The 19239-nt window shown below is 47.0% G+C and overlaps 1 protein-coding gene across 2 annotated transcripts in view; it reads left to right on the forward strand.

Moving 5' to 3' along the window:
* Positions 1-2727: 2727 nt before the first annotated feature.
* Positions 2728-19239, forward strand: part of RALBP1 (ralA binding protein 1) — a 32643-nt gene continuing 16131 nt past the window's right edge. The window contains exons 1-2 of one of the 2 annotated variants that reach the window (XM_068147605.1): positions 2728-2858; positions 18613-18906. In XM_068147605.1, coding sequence (XP_068003706.1) covers positions 18663-18906 — 244 coding nt within the window. In that variant the 5' untranslated portion in view covers positions 2728-2858; positions 18613-18662. Of the gene's footprint in view, positions 2859-3300; positions 3320-18612; positions 18907-19239 lie in introns of those variants that run through there. The other variant, XM_068147606.1, reaches the window with a different exon arrangement.

Genomic DNA, 19239 nt, shown 5'->3' on the forward strand with positions numbered 1-19239 from the left:
CAACCCCCCTGCCATGGGCAGGGACACCTCACACTAGATCAGGTTGCTCAGAGCCCCAGCAAGACAAATTTGGCCCCAGAACTGACTTTCTTTTAGTACAGCTGAGAGGGAATGGGAAAGAAGTGTTTGTTAACAGTTTTGCCTTTCTCCCTTTTCTTTCTGACAAAGTGCTTTCTAAAGAATAATATAATTTGGGCTGGAAGGGACCTTTAAAGGTCATCCAGTCCAACCCCCCTGCAGTTGGCAGGAACATCTGCAACTAGATCAGGTTGCTCAGAGCCCCAAACAACTGAACCTGGAATGTTTCCAGGGATGTGGCATCCACCACCTCTCTGGACAACCCAGGCAGTGTTACATCACTCATTTAAAAACATTTCTTCCTTCTATCTACTCTAAATTTTCCTCTTTTAGTTTCAAACCATCACCCCTTGTCCTGTCACAGTAGGGCCTGCTAAAAGTCTGTTCCCATGCTTCTTCTAGGCCACTTTTAGTACTGAAAGGCTACAAGAAGGTCTCCCTGGAGCCTTCTCTAGGGTGAAAGAAGCTTCCCTGCATTATAATTTCACTACATTTCTAAGGCTCGGGCACATCAGGACGACTGAAGGTCGAAGGAGGGAGGTTGCCACCTCAGAAACCTTGCTTGACTTTGTCCCTAAAGCAGTGAGAAGTTACAGAGTCAATATGGGGCACGGTGGGTGTGAGAACGTGCCTCTCCTCAGTGTAAGCAGCCTCAGACCACAATGAGTTTTCTATGTCAGGACTCACACAACTGGTATTTCACATGGCAGTAAATTGGGATGGGCAGCGCTGCAGACAATCACTTGTTTGTCTTCCAAAAATGGGAGAAGATTCACTCTGGGCTCATTAGCTGATGGGCCCATTGTGTGTGAACTTGTGTTGGCAGCAGCCTCTGATAATACTTACTCTTTGGAGCTGAGAGCCTCTGGGGACTGTCACTTCAAGTGGAGATCCTCGCAGGCAATCATCTCAAATTACTATAGGGTGTTACTGCAGTAACCTTCCTCTCTTGTTTTGCCAGGAGCAACACTGCCTTTGTGTAACACAAAACCCCCCACATTAGCTGCGATGTTCAGTTAAATAAACCAGTAAGCCCTTGCTGTTAAACTGTTTCTTCTGGAGGGAAGGAGGTAAATTGGCAGTTTGGAGGTTATGTAATAAGTGGTGGAGACAATCTCTCTGTGCTTCAACACTAATCGGAGTGTTTACAACCCTCCCTTTTGTATTTTCTACTGAATGGCACAAATTCCAGTGGGGGACCTTTTTACATTACCGCAGGAGGTTGCACAAAGAGCCCATTTGACAGGGACTAAGCAGCATTGAATCCCCAAGTGAATAAATGAAGCAGGTGGCACGCTGCCACAGTATTAATGTGTCCAGTAGCCCAGGGATTATGTTTGAGGCTGTGGGAATGAATCGGTCTGCTTCTCCCTGAAACAAATTCCCTTGTTGATGAGGAATGCTGAAAAGGATTCAAATTATGCAGGTGCTTAACATAACAGAAACTTGCCTTGTGAGGGACAAAGAATACAGAATTCCTTTTAACATCACTGTAAACAGGATGCACGTTGAAATGGAGATGTTCTTCTCGGCACAGGTCGCCTCAAGTCCACTTTCTTCATTTCATGTGTTTGACAGCAATGGAGAGGAACTGGTATGAATTCAAGGTCAGATTCATTATGTAAGATGAAGCCAAAGTCGATGACTGCTCCCTTGTGAGCTGCAAATGTAGTAGTCATTAGGAACACTGTTTGGAAAGCTGACTAGATGCAGCCAGCTGTAGAGCTTTATCAGCTCTTGTAATAGGCATAACAGCCTTCGGTGTTTGCTGACTTAATAGAATCATAGAATTTGGGCTGGAAGGGACCCTTAAAGGTCATGTAGCCCGACTTCCCTGCAGTCAGCAGGGACACCTTCAATTACAGCAGGCTGCTCAGAGTCCCAACCCCGCCTAGAATGTTTCCAGGGATGGGGCTTCTACCACCTCTCTGGGCAATCTGAGCCAGGGTTTTCCTACCATGAAAAATGCCATGCTTGAGTAGTCTAAATATCCTCTCTTTTAACCCATTTCGCCTTGTCCTGTTGCAGCAGGTTAAAAAAAGATTGTCTAAAAAGATTTTTTTTTTTAATAGGCTGATTCATAGAGTACTTTGTTAAGTGCTTAAGTTCCCACTGCTCTTACCGTTGTTACAAATGTTACTTCACAGCAGGTTTAGTCACACGGTATTTTAGTGACTAGTAACACTTGGATTTCATAGTAAATCTGCCCAGAAGAGCAACGGGGGTGAGGTGTTGCTGCCCATCTACCCTCAGTAGCTTCAGTTATTTTACTTGGTTTTCCCCTCCGGGAGATCATTCACTGACAGAGAAGCCAAAGACCCCTCAGGCTGTCCCGAGAAGAGCCCATCTCTCGCCAAGCCCCCTCTTAACAAAGCGCGACACCCTGATACCCGAAAACTTCAACACACACACAACCACCCCGGACTTGGGGACTTAAACTTATCAGCGGTAAATGCGGGGACGCGCGGGGGACGCTGGGAGTTGTAGTCCAGCGGTGGGAAGGTGCGTCACTGCTCCACCAGCAGGTGTCCCAATGTGAACTGCAGAACCCATCATGCCCTGCGCTCGGGGGAAAGCGGACCCCTCGGTCAGTGCTTTGCGCACGCGCAGTGTGCGCCGCCCCTTCTGCGCCTGCGCAGTAGGCAGCTCGCGTCGCGCCGCGCCGCGCCGCGGGCCGTCCTCGCGAGCCTGGGCGCGGCGGAGGCGGAATGTGGCGCGAGGCGGGGCTCCGCCCGTGAGGCTGAGGCGGAGTCGCTGCGCCGGCCGAGCGGGACCCGGCGGTTAGTGCGGGCCGGGAGGGAGGGAAGAGGGGGGGTCCTCCGGTATGGGCCGGCACCGCTCGGCCACCCGCCGCCCCAGTTTCCCGTGAGGGGCGCGGTAGCCGCTTCCGGGATGGCGGAGGTTGGGAGGAAGCGGGGGGATAACGGGCTGCCCCGAGGCTGGGGGATGTGCCGTTAGGGACTCCGCCTCCCTTTCACCCTGCTCGCCCTCCCCAGGCCGGAGCGCTGCCGTTCCCCTCGGAGGGGTCGGCCCCGGTCAGGGTGGTGCAGCTCCGTGGAGAGGCCGCGCGTCCCCGCCGTGGGTTCTCAGCGTGCTGCCCTGGGGCGGTTACCCCCGCGCCGTGCTGTGCTTAACCCCCCCGCCGTGGGTCCCTGCGCTGCTTATGGGCGCTTGTGCGCCCCGTGTCGGCAAGCCTTTAGCCCTTTGGATCATGCAGGGCTCACCGTAGCTGAGGTTAAAGGTGGCGGGGCCGTGGACCAGCGTTTGTGAGGGTTCTGGGTTGGTTTGGTGGGGAGAGGTCAAGCTGGCTATTCATTTACCTTCACCTACAGGTCACATCTCAAACCGCAGAACACTTGGCTATTGCTGGTGTTTTTCTGTGTCGTGTTTAACAGGTTCTAAGGATACTGGGTTTTCTACCTAATAATGGAGTTTAGGAAGCCTCTGTTACCATACATCATTTATCAGCCTGTGATGTATGAGTAAATAAGCAGATCTCACTTTTAAGTGCTTATCGACTTGGCTGTGCTGCCTTACAGGGTTGGACTGGATGATCTTAAAAGTTTTTTTCCAACCTAAATGATTCTATGGATGCTAAAACAAACGACATAGAAAACGCCAACAACTCACACTGCTAATCTGAAAGTATCTGTGCATTGAAATGATGTGTTTTGGGTTCCTACCCCTGTCCCTTGTGTCCGTGAGGATAATGAGAAGTAATAATAATAATAATAAAAGAAATACTAGGCTAAGATCATTTAAACAGTTGGATTTGTATTAGGGGTTTGGTTTGGTTTGTTCCTGTCCAGCAAAACAGCTGTAACAGCATTTTTGTACCTGTTTCTCACCTGGAAAACACTTGAAGCACTTACCATGCCTGAATCGTATATTTATTTATTTTTTTGGTTGGAAAAGAGATTTCAGGGTTGTGAAGTCCAACCATTAACTCCTCTACCAAGTTTGCTGCTTAACCATGTCCCTCAGTACCACATCTCTGGCTTTTAAACACCTCCAGGGATGAGGCTTCAGTCAGCTCCCTGAGGAGCCTGTTGCTGTGTTTGTGAATCCTTTCAGTGAAGATCTTCCTTCTAAACCTAAACTTCCCCTGGTGCAACTTGAGGCCATTTCCTCTCGTCCTGTCACTTGTTACTAGGGAAAAGAGACTGCACTCCAGCCTCCTTTCAGGCAGTTGCAGAGAGCAAGAAGGTCTCCTCTCAGCCTCCTTTTGTCCAGGCTAAACTGGATTTGATGCAGGGCTGTAATGGATTTAAATTTATTAATGAGCTGAAGAAAAATGGCAGTGAGATGGCATAAGTGTGGGGTTTGATGTCTGTTGAGTTGTTGCATACAGCTTCTGCTGAACGCTGCCATACGGCTCCTTCAGTCCATATATAGCATAGCTCCACAGCCACTGCGACGTGCTCTTGAGGAACTCTCTTCTGCAGAGCAGTTTTAATTGCGAGTCTTTACTGCTTCTCAGCGTCTGACATGCACTAACATTCCCTGTGGCTAGGTCAGAGCTAGGGTGTTTATTACAGAGAAGCAGGGAGCTATACAGTTCCCTGTCATAGAGATTTCATTTCTGCCTTTGAGAAAATAAGTTGTGTCCTTTAGTCTTCCCTCCCCTGAAATACAAGACAGAAATAGCTGCCTCATTTTAACATTCCAAGTGCAACTCTAGTGTTGTTTTCTCTTACTGAAGGTGTGCTCAGGGCTTGGGTTTGTTGGTTTGTTGGGTTTTTTCCCCTCAAAAGTAAGGATTTCACTGTAAAACCCTTGGTGAGATTGTAGTTAGGGAAAAAAAAGCTTATTTCCATTTCTGTAGCTGCATTTCTATACTGGAATATATTCTCTTGGTATTGCAGTAACTGTGACCTTGCTTAAGAGCTCTGTGGCTCAATTCTTTAGAGGTAGTTAAAGCAGAACTGATGTGCACTTGCACGCTGGGGTTCTGATCTCAGCTGTACCCTTTAAGCACTTCCCCAATGTGCTTCAGCTGTATTTTCTTACAGACAAGGTTTGAATGTTTTTAGGGTCAACAAGGCTGTTTCTTACAAGCTGCTTTTAGACTAATAAGGCAGGTTCTGCTCTTGGACAATAAGTAACACAAGTGCAGATCTGCTTTCATAAAATCACAGACTGGTAGGGCTCCCTGCTAAATCAGGGTCACCCACAGCAGGTTGCCCAGAATCACAATATCCAGCCAGGATTGGAATATCTCCAGACAAGGAGACTCCACAACTTCTCTGAGCGGCCTGCCCCAGTGCTCTGACACCCTGACAGGTGTGGCAATGGGAAAGAAGCTTTCCCTCATGTTCTCAAATGGAACCTCCTACGTTCCAGTTTGTGTCTGTTGCCACTTGTCCTGTCCCTAGACATCACTGAAAAGAGTCTGACCCTATTCTCTTGTCCCCTACCCTTTAGCTATTGATAGGCATTGAGAATATTCCCTCTCAGTCTTCTCCAGGCTAAACAGCTGCAGGTGTGTCTCAGCCTCTCCTCCTCACTGGGATGCTTCAGTCCCCTCAGCATCTTTGTAGCCTCCACTGGACTCTCTCCAGTAGTTCCCTATCTTTCTCTTGAATGGGAGAGCCCAGAACTGGACACAGTACTCCAGTTGTGACCTTGCTGGGGCAGAGTAGAGGGGAAGAAGACCCTGTCCCCACCTTGACTGTTGCTGACCCTCTTTCCTTCTGTGAAGTTGCTGTCATGTATCTGGCCTCAAAATGCCAAAATAAAGATTTACCTTTGGTTTATTGTATGTCCAGTAGGATCTGCTAAGCTTTTCTTTGAACTGATACATCAGGTGAACAATTCACTGCCCTTAAAACTGGCCTGCTTCAGATTTTCACCTGAAGACTTCATCAGCTCTTAATGGTCTTTAGCTAAGTCTCATGGTCTCCAAAATAAGAAAACAAGCCCATGGTTGGGCTGGAAGTATTAGTTCTATTTATTGAGATGACAGTGCTTAGGAACACAGATTTCCTTTTGGTAGGTAGTAGAATCTATTTAAATCAAGAATATGGCTTGGTGTTTTTCCCTTGTGTAGCTTCTGTAATACTAACTAAACAAAAGTGCAGATGATGAATGTGTCCCAGTTTCTTCCAGAGGCAGCTTGGCATAATGTCCTGACTGAAAAATAGCAACTCATCAGCAAATAAACACAGGATTTTGTAATCATGAAGAAATCAAGAAAGAAAAAGTGCTCACCAGCTGCTAAAAAAAATAATTCTGTAAATCAGAGCCACAGAGTGGTTTGTGTTGGAAGGGACCTTTAAAGGTCATCTAGTCCAGCCTCCCTGCACTGAGCAGGGACATCTTCCACTGGATCAGGCTGCTTAGAGCCCTGTCCAACCTGACCTGGAATGTTTCCAGGAATGTGGTGTCTACCACCTCTCTGGGCAACCTGGGCAGATGTTGCACCAACCTCAGTTAATAAATTTTCTTGTTAATATCTACCCTAAATCTCCCTCTTTTAGTTTAAAACCATCACCCCTTGTCTTGTCACAGCAGGCCCTGCCAAAAACTCTGTCCTCAGCTTTATTCTGGGCCTTCTTTAAGTACTGAAAGGCCACAAGAAGGTCTCCCGTGAGCCTTCTCCAGGCTGAACAACTTCAACTCTTTCAGCCTGTCCTCACAGCAGAGGGGTTCCAGCCCCAGCATTATTGCTGTGGCCTCCTGGTGACCCACTCCAACAGGCCCGTGTCTCTCCTGTGCTGAGGGCTCCTGAGCTGGACACCGCACTGCAGGTGGAGTCTCAGCAGAGCAGAGGGGTAGAATCCCCTCCTGCCTGCTGCCCACACTGCTGGGGATGCAGCCCAGGACACAGTTGGCTTCTGGCCTGTGAGTACACATTGACAGCTCATGTCCAGCTTTTCACCCATCAGCACCCCCAAGTCCTCTGCAGGACTGCTCTCTCTGCTGGTCAGTGAGGATTGGGTTATAGATCATTTGGGCAAACTGTACACCCACAAATCCTTGGGCCCTGATGGGATGCACCTGTGAGCTCTGAGACTGCTGGCTGATGTTGCTTTACCACTCTCCATCATTTTCAGAAGATCATGGAAAACAGGAGAGGTGCCTGAGGGCTGGAGGAAAGCCGGTGTCACTCCTGCCTTCATAAAGGGCAAGGAAGAAAACTACATAGCAGTCAGCCACACATCCATCTCTGGAAAGGTGATGTGATGGAGCAGCTCCTTCTAGAGGTCATCTCTAAGCACATGGAAGAAAGGAAGGCTGTTAGGAGCAGGCAGCATGAGATTGCCAAGTAGAAATCATGTTTGCCTAATCTGATAGCTTTCCATGAATGTGACTGAATGGGTAGATACAGGGAGAGCAGTGACTTCAGCAAGATGATCTTCCATAACATCCTCAGGCAAGCTCAGGAAGTCTGGGTTAGCAGAGTGGGCAGTGAGATAGATCATGAACTGCCTAAACAGAGCTCATAGGATTGTGATCAATGGTGAAGAGTCCAGTTAGAGACCTCTGACTAGTGGTAGTCAGTGCTGGGTCCAGTCTTGTTCAGCATCTTTGTCGATGACCTGCATGGGGGGCTAGAGAGTACCCTCAGCAAGTTTGGTGATGACACCAAACTGGGAGGGGTGGCTGGCAATACCTCAGGCTGTGCAGCCATTCAGTGAGACCAGGACAGACTAGAGAGCTGGGCAAATGGGAACCTAGTGAGGTTCAACAAGAGTAAGTGTAGAGTCCTTCACCTGTGGAGGAACACCGTGCACCATTACAGGTTAAGGGTTGACTTGCTGGAAAGCAGCTCTGTGGAGAAGACCTTGGAGTCCTGGTGGACATTAAGTATCCATGGGACAGCAGTGTGTTCTTGCAGTCAAGAACGCAAGTGGTATCCTGGGGTGCATTAAGAAGAGTGTGGCCAGGTCAAGGGCAGTTCAAGGGTCACAGTCAAGGGAGGTTCTTCCCCCGCTCTGCTATGGTGAGAGTACTGTGTCCAGTTCTGGACTTCCCAGTTCCAGAGGGACAGGGGTATACTGGAGTGTCCAACAGGGGGTTATAAGGACTGTGAAGGGACTGGAACATCTGTCATGTGAGGAAAGACTGAGACCTGGGACTGTTAAGTCTGGAAAAGAGAAGACAGATCTTACTGATGTTTATCAACATCTGAAGGGTGGGCATCAAGAAGAAGGTGCCAGTATCTCTTCAGTCGTGTCTTGTGATAGGACAAGGAGCAATGAATACAAACTGGAAGACAGGAAGTTCCACCTCAATGTGAGGAGGAACTTCTTTGCTGTGAGAGTGCTGGAGCACTGGAGCAGGCTGCCCAGAGAGGTTGTGGAAGGAGACTTTCCAGACCTGTCCAGATGCATTCCTGTGTGACCTGCCCTAGGTGATCCTGCTTTGGCAGGAGCGTTGGACTCAATGATCTTCAGAGGTCCCTTCCAGCCTCTACCATTCTGTGATTCTCCATTCCTTCATTCTCAGTCTAGACTGATACTGGGGATTGCCCTGACCAAGGTGCAAGACCTTGTACTCGACCCTGTTGAACCTCATGAGGTTCACACAGACCCACTTCTCAACCTTGTTCAAGTCTGTCTGTATGACATCCTCTCCCTGTAGGGGTGTCAACTACACCACTCAGCTTGGTGTCACCCGCAGAGATGCCGAGGCTGCACTCAGTCTCCCTGTGCCATTGATGAATATATTAAACAGTATAATGAGCTGCTTGCTAGCACAAATGAATGTGGGATGTAGCCCAATTTAAGACAGCATTAACAGAGAAGATGTTTAGTTTTGAATAATCAGATTTACTATTGCATGTGCAGAATTAAATCAAGCAGCAGTTCTGATGTAATAATAATTAAAGAGTGTGATTCAAGGCACTTCTTCCTCATTGACATGCCCTTAATAGTTTGTCATCTATCCATTTCAGTGCTGAGAAGATAAGTAGAGATACAAACCTTAAGCAATCAGTACAGCTATAAAATGTCTTTAAAAGAAGATTTATGATCCTTGGTGTTGCAGATTAATTTACGGTATGACCTTGTAGGAAATCCCTGGCTTGCTTCCATCCAGGCCACTGGAGGAAGCAGGGAATGCCTCAGTGATTCTTGCCAGCTCCAGGAGCATAGCACTGGGGAGGACCTGCAGAAGTGTGCAGAGATGCACCAATTCAGTTTCTGATCTGCCCTGGGCAGCTTTGCAGCCAGGAGGAGCAGATTTCCTACTTCCAAGCTGCTTTATTCTCCTTGCTCACAAGGACTGGAGGGTTTTTTTTAGAGTGGCTATTTTGGTCCCTGGAGGCACAGAAAGAATAAAGGGGATGAGTTATGCTTGCTTGGGTGAGGTGGGAAGGGGCCAGATGGCTGCTGCAGTGGAAGAGTGAGGAGCGAGGTCTCTGTGGAGAGGTTTGACATTCCAAATCAAACCACAAGTTTGGACCAAAGTGGAAATTATTTTAAGGGAAATAAATTTAGTTTCAGGTTCGTTGCTTTGTAGCAGAAGCGAATAACTCTCCCTCTAGTCAATTCATGTAGCTGTGTAGAGATGAAGTGTGTTTTGGTTTCATTTTTATCCTCTACTGTGAACATTTCACATTCATCATCTAGTCTAAGCCAGTACATGAAGTTTGCTTCCTGGTTTACAGTAGTCACAGGGGGAACTATTTGATACAGATAGGATTTGATAACAAATTAAGTTTCATGAATGGTGAGAGAGCCAAAAGGTTGCATTTTAGCAGCACTTAATCATGAACCAAAATAAAATTCACAGGGTGATTCAGGAGACTATGTTACAGTCAAAACTAACTGAACTACACCTGTGCTAATGATGTAAGATAACTTCATTGTCAGATTTTACTATATTTGTAATAATGAACTCCAGTAGATTTTAGTATGGTCAACAGAATGCTCTGTAAAAGCATAGTGCCAATCTCTACAACCCCCCAAATTCTTTGTTAATTGGACTTGAAGAAAAGTATCATCTAACACTCTCCTCTTTTCACTTTCATTTGTGATGGCTTCAAATGATGCTGTTCTTCTAAGTTAGCTAAAGAGCTTTGCATATCTCATGGATTGAACTGAAAATGTAAGAGCTTGGGGGAAAAAATTGAACCAGACAATTACCCAAAGCACCTTCTGTTATTTTAGTGTAGAGCTTTTAGCTGTTTGTGTTCTTTAGATGTTTTAATCTCTCCAAATTTGGTAAATGTTCTTTGGAGGATTTGGAACATCTCTTCTGTGAAGGGAGACTGAGAGTGGTTAGGCCACACCTTGAGTACTGTGTCCAGTTCTGGGCCCCTCAGTTTAGGAAGGAGGTTGACTTGCTGGAACAAGTCCAGGGAAGAGCAACAAAGTTGGTGAGGGGCTTGGAAAACAAGCCCTATGAGGAGAGGCTGAGGGAGCTGGGGCTGCTCAGCCTGGAGAAGAGGAGACTCAGGGGTGACCTTACCACTCTCTACAACTACCTGAAGGGAAGTTGTAGACAGGCAGATGTTGGTCTCTTTTCCCAGGCAGCCAGTACCAGAACAAGAGGACACAGTCTCAGGCTGCGCCAGGGGAGGTTCAGGCTGGAGGTCAGGAGGAAGTTTTACACAGAGAGAGTGATTGCCCATTGGAATGGGCTGCCCAAGGAGGTGGTGGAGTCGCCGTCATTGGAGGTGTTCAGGAGGAGACTTGATGGGGTGCTTGGTGCCGTGGGTTAGCTGTTTGGGTGGGATGGATTGGTTGATGGGTTGGACGTGATGATCTTGAAGGTCTCTTCCAACCTGGTTTGGTTTATTCTAAATAAAGGTTTATTCTAAACTGGGGCTATTTAGTCTGGAGAAGAGAAGGCATCTTATTAATGTCTATAAATATCTGAGGTGTGGGTGTCAAGATGAAGGTGATGGTCTCTTTTTAGTAGTGCCCAGTGATAGGACAATGGGTATAAGCTGGAATATGAGAATTTCCACCTTAATATGAGAAGAAACTTCTTAATGGTGAGGATGTGGGAGCACTGGAACAGACTGCCCCAAAACATTGTGGAGTCTCCTTCACTGGAGACTCCCACCTCGATGTGTTTCAGTGTGGTGTGTCCTAGGTGTTCCTGCTCTGGCAGGGGGGTTGGACTTGATCTCTAAAGGTCCTTTCCAACCCCTAACATCCTGTGATTCTCTGGTGGTTGATTGCAAGCTACTCTTAGGTGCAGAGATCTTCCACAGGTGATGCTGCTGAAGTTTTAACCCTGTAATTTGAGGTTGTAGTTCTCCAAAACTTACATAACTTGTACTATTAATGTTGAGGTGGGGTTTTATCAGTCATCTTGTGAAAGGGATTTCAGAAGTTGTTGCAGGAATTGAACTGCAGCTTTCCAGCTGAAAGAGGAAGTGATGAGTATTTGGGAGATCGTCTTGTGGCTTTTCAGTGCTTAAAGAAGGCCTAGTTGTATCAGGACCTGCTCTGACAGGACAAAGGGTGATGGTTTTAAACTAAAAGAGGGGAGATTTAGACTAGAGAGAAGGAAAACATTACTTACACTGAGGGAGATGCTACCAGAGGTTGCCCTGATTGGTAGTAGAAGCCCCACTGCTGGAAGCATTGCAGGTCAGGTTGTCTGGGGCTCTGAGCAACCTGCTCTAGTTGTATATGTCACCACTCTTAAAAATACCTTTTACCCACAGAGGCAGTTTGTTTTCTTTTAGGGATGATGGGAAGACAGTGGCACTCCTGATGTGCACTGGGGCTGCCATAAACTGCTCACACTGATTTTATGTAAGGCAGCAGTGTTTCATTTGTGTAAAGAAGGTCACACAACAGATTTGGGAAAAGCTGTCAGAATCTGTTTGGTCCTTTGCTGTCAGATCTGCTGGAGGGTAGAGAGGCTCAACAGAGGGACCTGGAGAGTCTGGATCAATGTGCCAAGGCCAAGGTTCAACAAGGCCAACTGCCAGGTCTTATACTTGAGTCACAAAACCCCATGAACATTCCAGGCTGGAAAGTTATGCAGCAGAGAAACACCTTGGGGTGCTGGTCCCTAGTTGGCTGAATGTGAGCCAGCAGTGTGCTCAGGTGGACGAGAAGATCAGTAGCATGCTGGCTTAGATCAGGAATAGTGGCCATGATTGTCCCCCTGTACTGAGCACTGGTGAAGCCACACTTTGAGTACTGGATTCGTTTTGCACCCTTCACAGCGAGAAAGACATTGAGTTGCTGGAGTGTGTCCAGAGGTGGGCAGTGAAGCTGGTGAAGGGTCTAGAGCACAAGTCTGGTGAGGAGCATCTGAGGGAACTGAGGTTATTTAGCCAGGAGAAAAGGAGGTTGAGACGAGACCTTGCCATCTACAGTCGTAGGAGTTTGAAGCCAGGCGCGGGTCTGTCTTTGTTCCCTAGTAACAAGTGATAGGACAAGAGGAAATGGCCTCAAGTTGCACCAGGTGTGGTTTAGGTTGGACATCAGGTACAGTTTCTTCCCCAAAAGGGTTATCAGGTCCTGAAATAGGCTACCTGGGGCAGTGGTGGAGTTACCATCCCTGGAGGGATTTAAAAGCCACGGAGATGTGCTGAGGGACATGGTTTAGTAGTGACCCGGCAGTGCTGGGTTAATGATTGCACTTGATGGTCTTAAAGGTCTCTTCCAACCTAAATGATTCTTTTCTTACCAGCTGCGAAGGATTCATGCTTTTGTATCTGTTTGTTTTGTTCTTTTATATGGTACTTAGCAAGTAAATTGAAAACAGCAATGGGTGTACTTTATCAGGTGGTTTATCATTCTCTGAAGCCATGGGAGTGCTGAACATCTCTGTGGTAGGTGCTGCAGACTGAGCTGAAGCTGTTTTAGCAAATGTTTTTGAATTGAAGTTTAAATTCTAAGGGTGTTTATAGATTTTTCAAAGAAAGCTGTGTTTGATCTAAGTTCTCTTGTAAGGCTGATTAGCTATGAAAGCTGACACAGAAGACAAACGTTGTTAGCTCCTGGGTCCTGCTGCTGCTTCAGTAACAGGTAATTTGACTGCTAAGTCTTCCCACAGTTGCCCCTGAAGAGCCTGTCCTGGCAGCAGAGGCAGATTCCTGCTTCCCAGCCATTCCCTGCCGAGGGGATCCCTGGAGACAAGGCACTGCCCTGAGCTAGGGTGTGCCACATCCTCCCTTGAACGTATTTTTGAAGGTGTTCAGGGTTTTGTGACATTTTGCAACCCCTCAGCCCTGGAGGTGGTGATGTTAATCATAATTAATAATCTACTGATGTTATAAATATGTAAATTGACTTTCCCCTCAGGTATTGAGTGAATCTGGGGCAGAGATGCAAACGAGACTTTGTTAATCCTGACTCTACATATGGTACTGAAATAGGAGCTAAAAATCTGGATCTTCACAGAAAGGTGACATACTTGGTGTGGTCTTAATGAAGAGTTGGCACTGGCATTGATTGATCTCCCTCTTTTAGTTTAAAAGCATCACCCCTTGTGCTGTCACAGCAGGCCCTGCTAAAAACTCTGTCCCTAGCTTTATTCTGGGCCCTCTTTAAGTACTGAAAGGCCACAAGAAGGTCTCCCTAGAATCTTCTCCAGGCTGAACCCAAACTCTCTCAGCCTGTCCTCACAGCAAAGGGGTTCCAGCCCCAGCATTACTGCTATAGCTTCCTGAGGACCTCCTCAAACACATTCATGTCTCTCCTGTGCTTGAGGGCTCCTGAGCTGGACCCAGCACTGCAGGTGGTGTCTCAGCATAGCAGAGGGGGCAGAATCCCCTCCCTCCACCTGCTGCCCATGCTGCTGGGGATGCAGCCCAGGACATAGTTGGTTCTGGGCTGTGTACACACATTGCCAGCTCATGTCCTGCTTTTCTCCCAACAATTATTTAAGGTTGTCTTTCTACTAAATGGATTAATGAGGAGCTAGAATACCTCAGTAGCAGGGAATAAGCTGGGTACTGGTACATGTTCTGAATGCAAGCTGGCTCCTGCAGCACTGCATTCAAACAGAGACGTGGTTTGTAGCTCTCCAGTTGTTGAGAGCCAAGAAGCTTTGTGTAGCTGTGTATCAGCACTTCTGAGCTGGAATGGCCTCTCAGAGCAGGACTTGAAATGCTTTGGATTGTACTGTACATGCAGCAGACTTTATCTGCAGGTGATTGAGATAACACATAGAGCTGTTTGTTTTACTTCTGGAGCTGATCTGATGCTGCCATTATTGTTGAAAAATGTGCAGGTTGCTCCTGTGTGGCCTGAGCTGTGTCCTTACACAGCCTAACAAAGTCGTCTAACATTCACAGAGCATCACATAGCCTGTGAAGTGATCTTAGGTTTAGGAGCTGAGTGCTGCTAAGCATTTTGTGTTGTCTTTTCTTTAACCAGGCAAATCTTCTCAAGGCCCTTCTTGAGACTTTAGTTCTTGCCAGTTATGAAGAGTGGGTGACTCACGTGGGAGTTGCATCATGCTGTGTTTGTGTAATTCCTGGTGACTTGTGAAATGTTAAACTTGCTTTACCTGTCTGCATGAAGCATTTCCCTCTTCTTTCTCCTCTCATGGCTGTTGAAGAAAGGAAAGGGCAGTGTTTATGTCCCTGAGTTTTGCCTGTTGAACAGGTGGCCTCTGATGTTATTTTGCTGTTTGACTGCCTGGTGACATTTCAGTCTAGGAAGTGTGTCAGTGAAAGCAGTGTTTGGTATTAAACTTTTCACTGTGTTGTAAAAAAATGCATTTTTCTTATTTCAAAACCCAGCTTAAACTGTTCTGGTTTATTGCAGTAATAAAATCTCAGAACAGTATGAGTAAACCAAAAATGGTTTGCTAGCTTTAAGCTAGAAAAAAAATATCTTTGTTCTTTGCCTGAGTTACTGCTGTAGCTGACAACCATCAGCAGTTACAAGATAATTAATTTGAGGTGTACTTCAGAACATTCTCTGCTCTTGGAAGGACCATGGTTTTAATGGCCTTCCACACTTCACAGAATCCCAGCAGGGAGGGGATGGAAGGGATCTCTGGAGATCATCCAGTTCAACCCTCCCTGCTAAAGCAGGGTCACTCACAGCAGGTTGCCCAGGATCACATTGTCCAGGTAGGTTTGGGATCTCTCCAGAGGACACTCCACAACCTCTCTGGGCAGCCTGCTCCAGTGCTCTGGCACCCTCACAGGAAAGAAGTTTTTTCCTGTGGTTCAGATGGAACCTCCTGGCTTCCAGTTTGTGTCCATTGTCACTTGTCCCTAGGCACCACTGAAGAGTCTGGCCCCATCCTGTTGTCCCCCATCCTTTAGCTATTGATCAGCATGGAGAAGATTCCCTTTCAGTCTGCTCTTCTCCAGGCTGCACAGCCCCAGGTCTCTCAGCCTTTCCTCTTCACAGAGATGCTGCAGTCCCCTCAGCATTTGTAGCCTCTGGTAGACTCTTGTTCCTTGTCTCTCCTGAACTGTGAAGCCCAGAACTGGACCCAGTATTCCAGATGTGGCCTGGCTAGGGCAGAACTTCCCTTGACCTGCTGGTCACACTCTTCTCAGTTCACCCCTTCTTGGCCCAAGGGCACACTGCTGGCTCATGGTTACCTCTTAGGACTTCCCGGTCTCAGATATTGTATAGTCTGGTACATAACTTCCCTTTAACTCCATCTTCTCATCTCCAAGTGATAGTTTCTGGTGTTCTTTGACCACAAGTGATATTTTTTCTTCTTTCCTTTTATGGGTCATTACTTTCAAAACTGGAGCTATGCTTTTACTGGGATAATTTTGCTCCCAAAGCAGTGGTCTGCCTCATCTCATTGGGTGACATCAATTTCTTCACCTACGTCCGGATCTTTTGGACTCCGGGCTCACAGTGATGAGGCGCCTGCTGTCTTCTTGCTCTTGCTTTTGGAGAGTTATGACAGAGCAGGTTCTGATAGCTGAGTGAGTGTCCATCCTTTCATTACTGACCTCGTGGGACTGCTTTCAGTGTAACACCCAGATTTTCAGAATGTGTCTGCTTGTGGCAAAGTGGAGTGACCTGGGGACACCCATCGTGCTTCAGGTGTGGTCTTGCATAATGCTGGTTACTTGTGTCCTTCATGCCACCCAGCAGCTTTACAAAATAACAGCTGTGGGTGCAATCACCAGCTCTAATTTACTTCTGCTGTTGCAACTGATTACAAGGCACAAAGTCACAATGCAGAGGTGCTGCAAACCAGAAATGATGGAGTCCTCTGTACTGAGAGCGCTCTGAGGTTGGTCTTTCAGGCTGTGCCTCCGTTTCCTGTGTTTGTGCCAGCCTGTTGTGAGATCTTTGACAGTTGGCTGTTGTCTCTCTGTCTTCACTTTTCTGGTTTTTCCCAAACCTCATCTCTTTAATACTGATTTTTACTACCTAGATACACTCAGGTTGGATATTTTAGAAAAGAATTACAGAATCACAGACTGATTTTGGTTGGGAAGGACATTAAAGGTCATCTAGTTCCAACCCCCCTGCCATGGGCAGAGACACTTCCTACTAGACCAGGTTGTTCAAGGCCCTGTCCAGCCTGGCTTTGAACACTTCCAGGCTTGGAGTCTTTGCAGCTTCTCAGGGCAACCTGTTCCAGTGCCTCACCACCCTCATGGGGAAGAATTTCTTCCTAATGTCTAGTCTCAATCCAGCTTCTTCCAGTTTGAAGCTCCTCTTACCCTCATCTTGTCACTACATGCCCTCTTTAAATACTGGAATGCCACAAGAAGGTCTCCCTGTAGTCTTCTGCAGGCTGAACAACCCCAACTCTCTCAGCCTGTCCTCACAGCAGGTGGGTTCCTGCTCTTGGATCATTTTTATGTCCTTCTGGGAACCCTCTTCGAGAGGTCTGTGTCTCTGCTGAGGACTCCAGACCTGGACGCAGCACTGCAGGTGGGGTCTCAGAAGACCAGAGCAGAGGGGCAGAATCCATTCCTTCCACCTGCTGCCCATGCACCTGGAATGCAGCCCAGGACATGTCTGACTTCTGTGCTGTGAGCACAGACAGAAGTTCTCCCTCTCCCTCCTCTGTTTCTTATATCCAATTAGTTATCGGCTGCCTCAACATGACAAGTGCTTAAAGGGGCAGATAAGAAAGCTGGGGCAGATAAGGACGCTGGGGACAGACTTTAGCCAGGCCTGTTGTGACAGCACAAGGGCTGATGGGTTTGAACTAAGAAGGAGATTAAGACTAGGTACAAGGGAGAAAAAAATTTACATTGAGGGGGGTGAAACCCTGGCCCAGGTTGCCCAGGGAGGTGGTAGATGCCCCATCCCTGGAAATATTCTGGGTGATGTTGGATGGGGCTCTGAGGAACCTGATCTAGGATCCTGCCAGGCATGTCTGGAATCTCTCCAGAGAAGGAGACTTCACAACCTCTCTGTGCAGCCTGATCCAGGGGTCTGGCACCCTCAAGTAACTTCAAGTACTTCTCCCAGGTAACAAGCAATAGACATGAGGAAATGGCTTAAAATTGTGCCAGGGCAGGCTTAGGTTGGACATCAGGAAAAAACTCTGCACTGGAACAAGGCTCCCCAGGGAAGTGTTGGAATCACCATCCCTGGAGGTGTTTGGAGAACGTGTTGATTTGATGCTGAGGGACATGGTTTAGTGGTAGGCCATGCAGTGCTGGGTTCACAGCTGGATTTGATGATCTTGGAGGTCTTTTCCAACCTTCCTGGTTTTATGACTTGATCTGTCATACCAATGCACCCGCAGCTTATTCTAGGGTTTTCCTTCCATCCCATGAAAGAAGGGCTTGTGTGTGAGAGTGACCATTTAGACACAAAATGCCATCTTCAGCAAAGTGGCCTCCAGAGGCAGGATGTCCCACACAGCAATCTGGGCTGTGGAATTTCTGATCTTTATCTGTGTTGGGAAGAACTTTTTGCTTACGAGTTTCATTGCTGAGAATTTCTGGATTAGCTTCCTTCAGCAATTTTCATCTTAGCTTTGCTGGCCACAACTCAAGCAAACAACATACCAGCATCTGATTGTGAATGACCTGATCTAACCTCATCAAATATGAAGTTGTTGTATACCAGAAAAGAATCTCCTCAGTCCTTTTCTACTTTCTTTGATTTGCATTAGTATAATCAGAAGAAGGATTTTCTGGAACTCTTTGCTGTTGGTTGTTGAGTTTGGGGTTTTTTCCCCCTTATTACAGCAGGTTAGGCAAGTTCTTATTTGCATCTGTAAAATATGCTTGGGAGAGATGAAAATGAGCTTTGCCTTCAGTGCAGTGCTCATAAACACTCAGATCTATTTGATGTCAAAAACTGAAAGCTAGCTCACTCCTTTTTGAGTAAATCCTAAGAGTTGAGTATGGAAGCTGCCTGTGAGTCTGTAAGAATTCTCTCAAATGTGAAAATACTCTCTTACTCTATATGTGCTGATTTATTGTTGTGAAGTGGAAATGTCTAAACCAGCAGCTCTCTTATTATGTTAATATGGTTTAGGAGGTAATGGACAGATTGTGCAAACACCGAGCTCAGGACCTGATGTTTCATTATTTCTCTGTCAACATAAATGGGACCATTCAGTGTAGGAAGTATTGCTGTTAGTGCTTCTAGAACAGAGCTCCAAACAGGGTGTTCTGAAACCCATTGCTTAAAATCTTTCTGTTCTCCCTTGCTGCAGGTGTGATGGACAGGTAGCAGAAGGTTTCACGTGGCTGTCAGGGGATCAGAATGACCGAGTGCTTCCTGCCTCCCACCAGCAGCCCCAGTGAACACCGGCGGGTAGAACACAGTGGGGGTCTGGCTCGTACTCCCAGCTCTGAAGAGATCAGTCCTACAAAATTCCCTGGATTGTACCGTACTGGTGAGCCTTCACCACCTCATGACAGCTTGCATGAGCCTCCAGACATAGTATCTGATGATGAAAAGGAGCATGGGAAGAAGAAAGGAAAATTCAAGAAGAAAGAAAAAAGAAGTGAGTAGGCAATTTCTCCACTTTCATACTCTTCATTTCACCTTTTCTCTTTCTTTCTCTCCCACTATTGCTGAGTATTCCCAGTGGGTTTTTTCCCAGCTTGTTTAGGTGTGAAGGAAATCAGCCTGCACAAACAGCCTTTGTGCAATACCTGTTTCTCTTCCAAAAATCCCCACACCTTAACCAAAGCATGGATTAGGTTTTTGTTGCACAGGTGCCGGTGCCCAGAATTACTAACAAACATCCAACGTGTTCTGCCTGGTGTGGGGTTCTGCTAATCTCATTATCTGTTCACAGCCTCCATGGAGGTTTCCAAGAGTATTTCCAAATAGA

Source organism: Melanerpes formicivorus, unplaced genomic scaffold (genome assembly GCF_026170545.1).
Source record: "Melanerpes formicivorus ecotype bairdi unplaced genomic scaffold, bMelFor1.0.p_v2 SCAF_15, whole genome shotgun sequence".
Classification (NCBI taxonomy): Eukaryota; Metazoa; Chordata; class Aves; order Piciformes; family Picidae; genus Melanerpes; species Melanerpes formicivorus.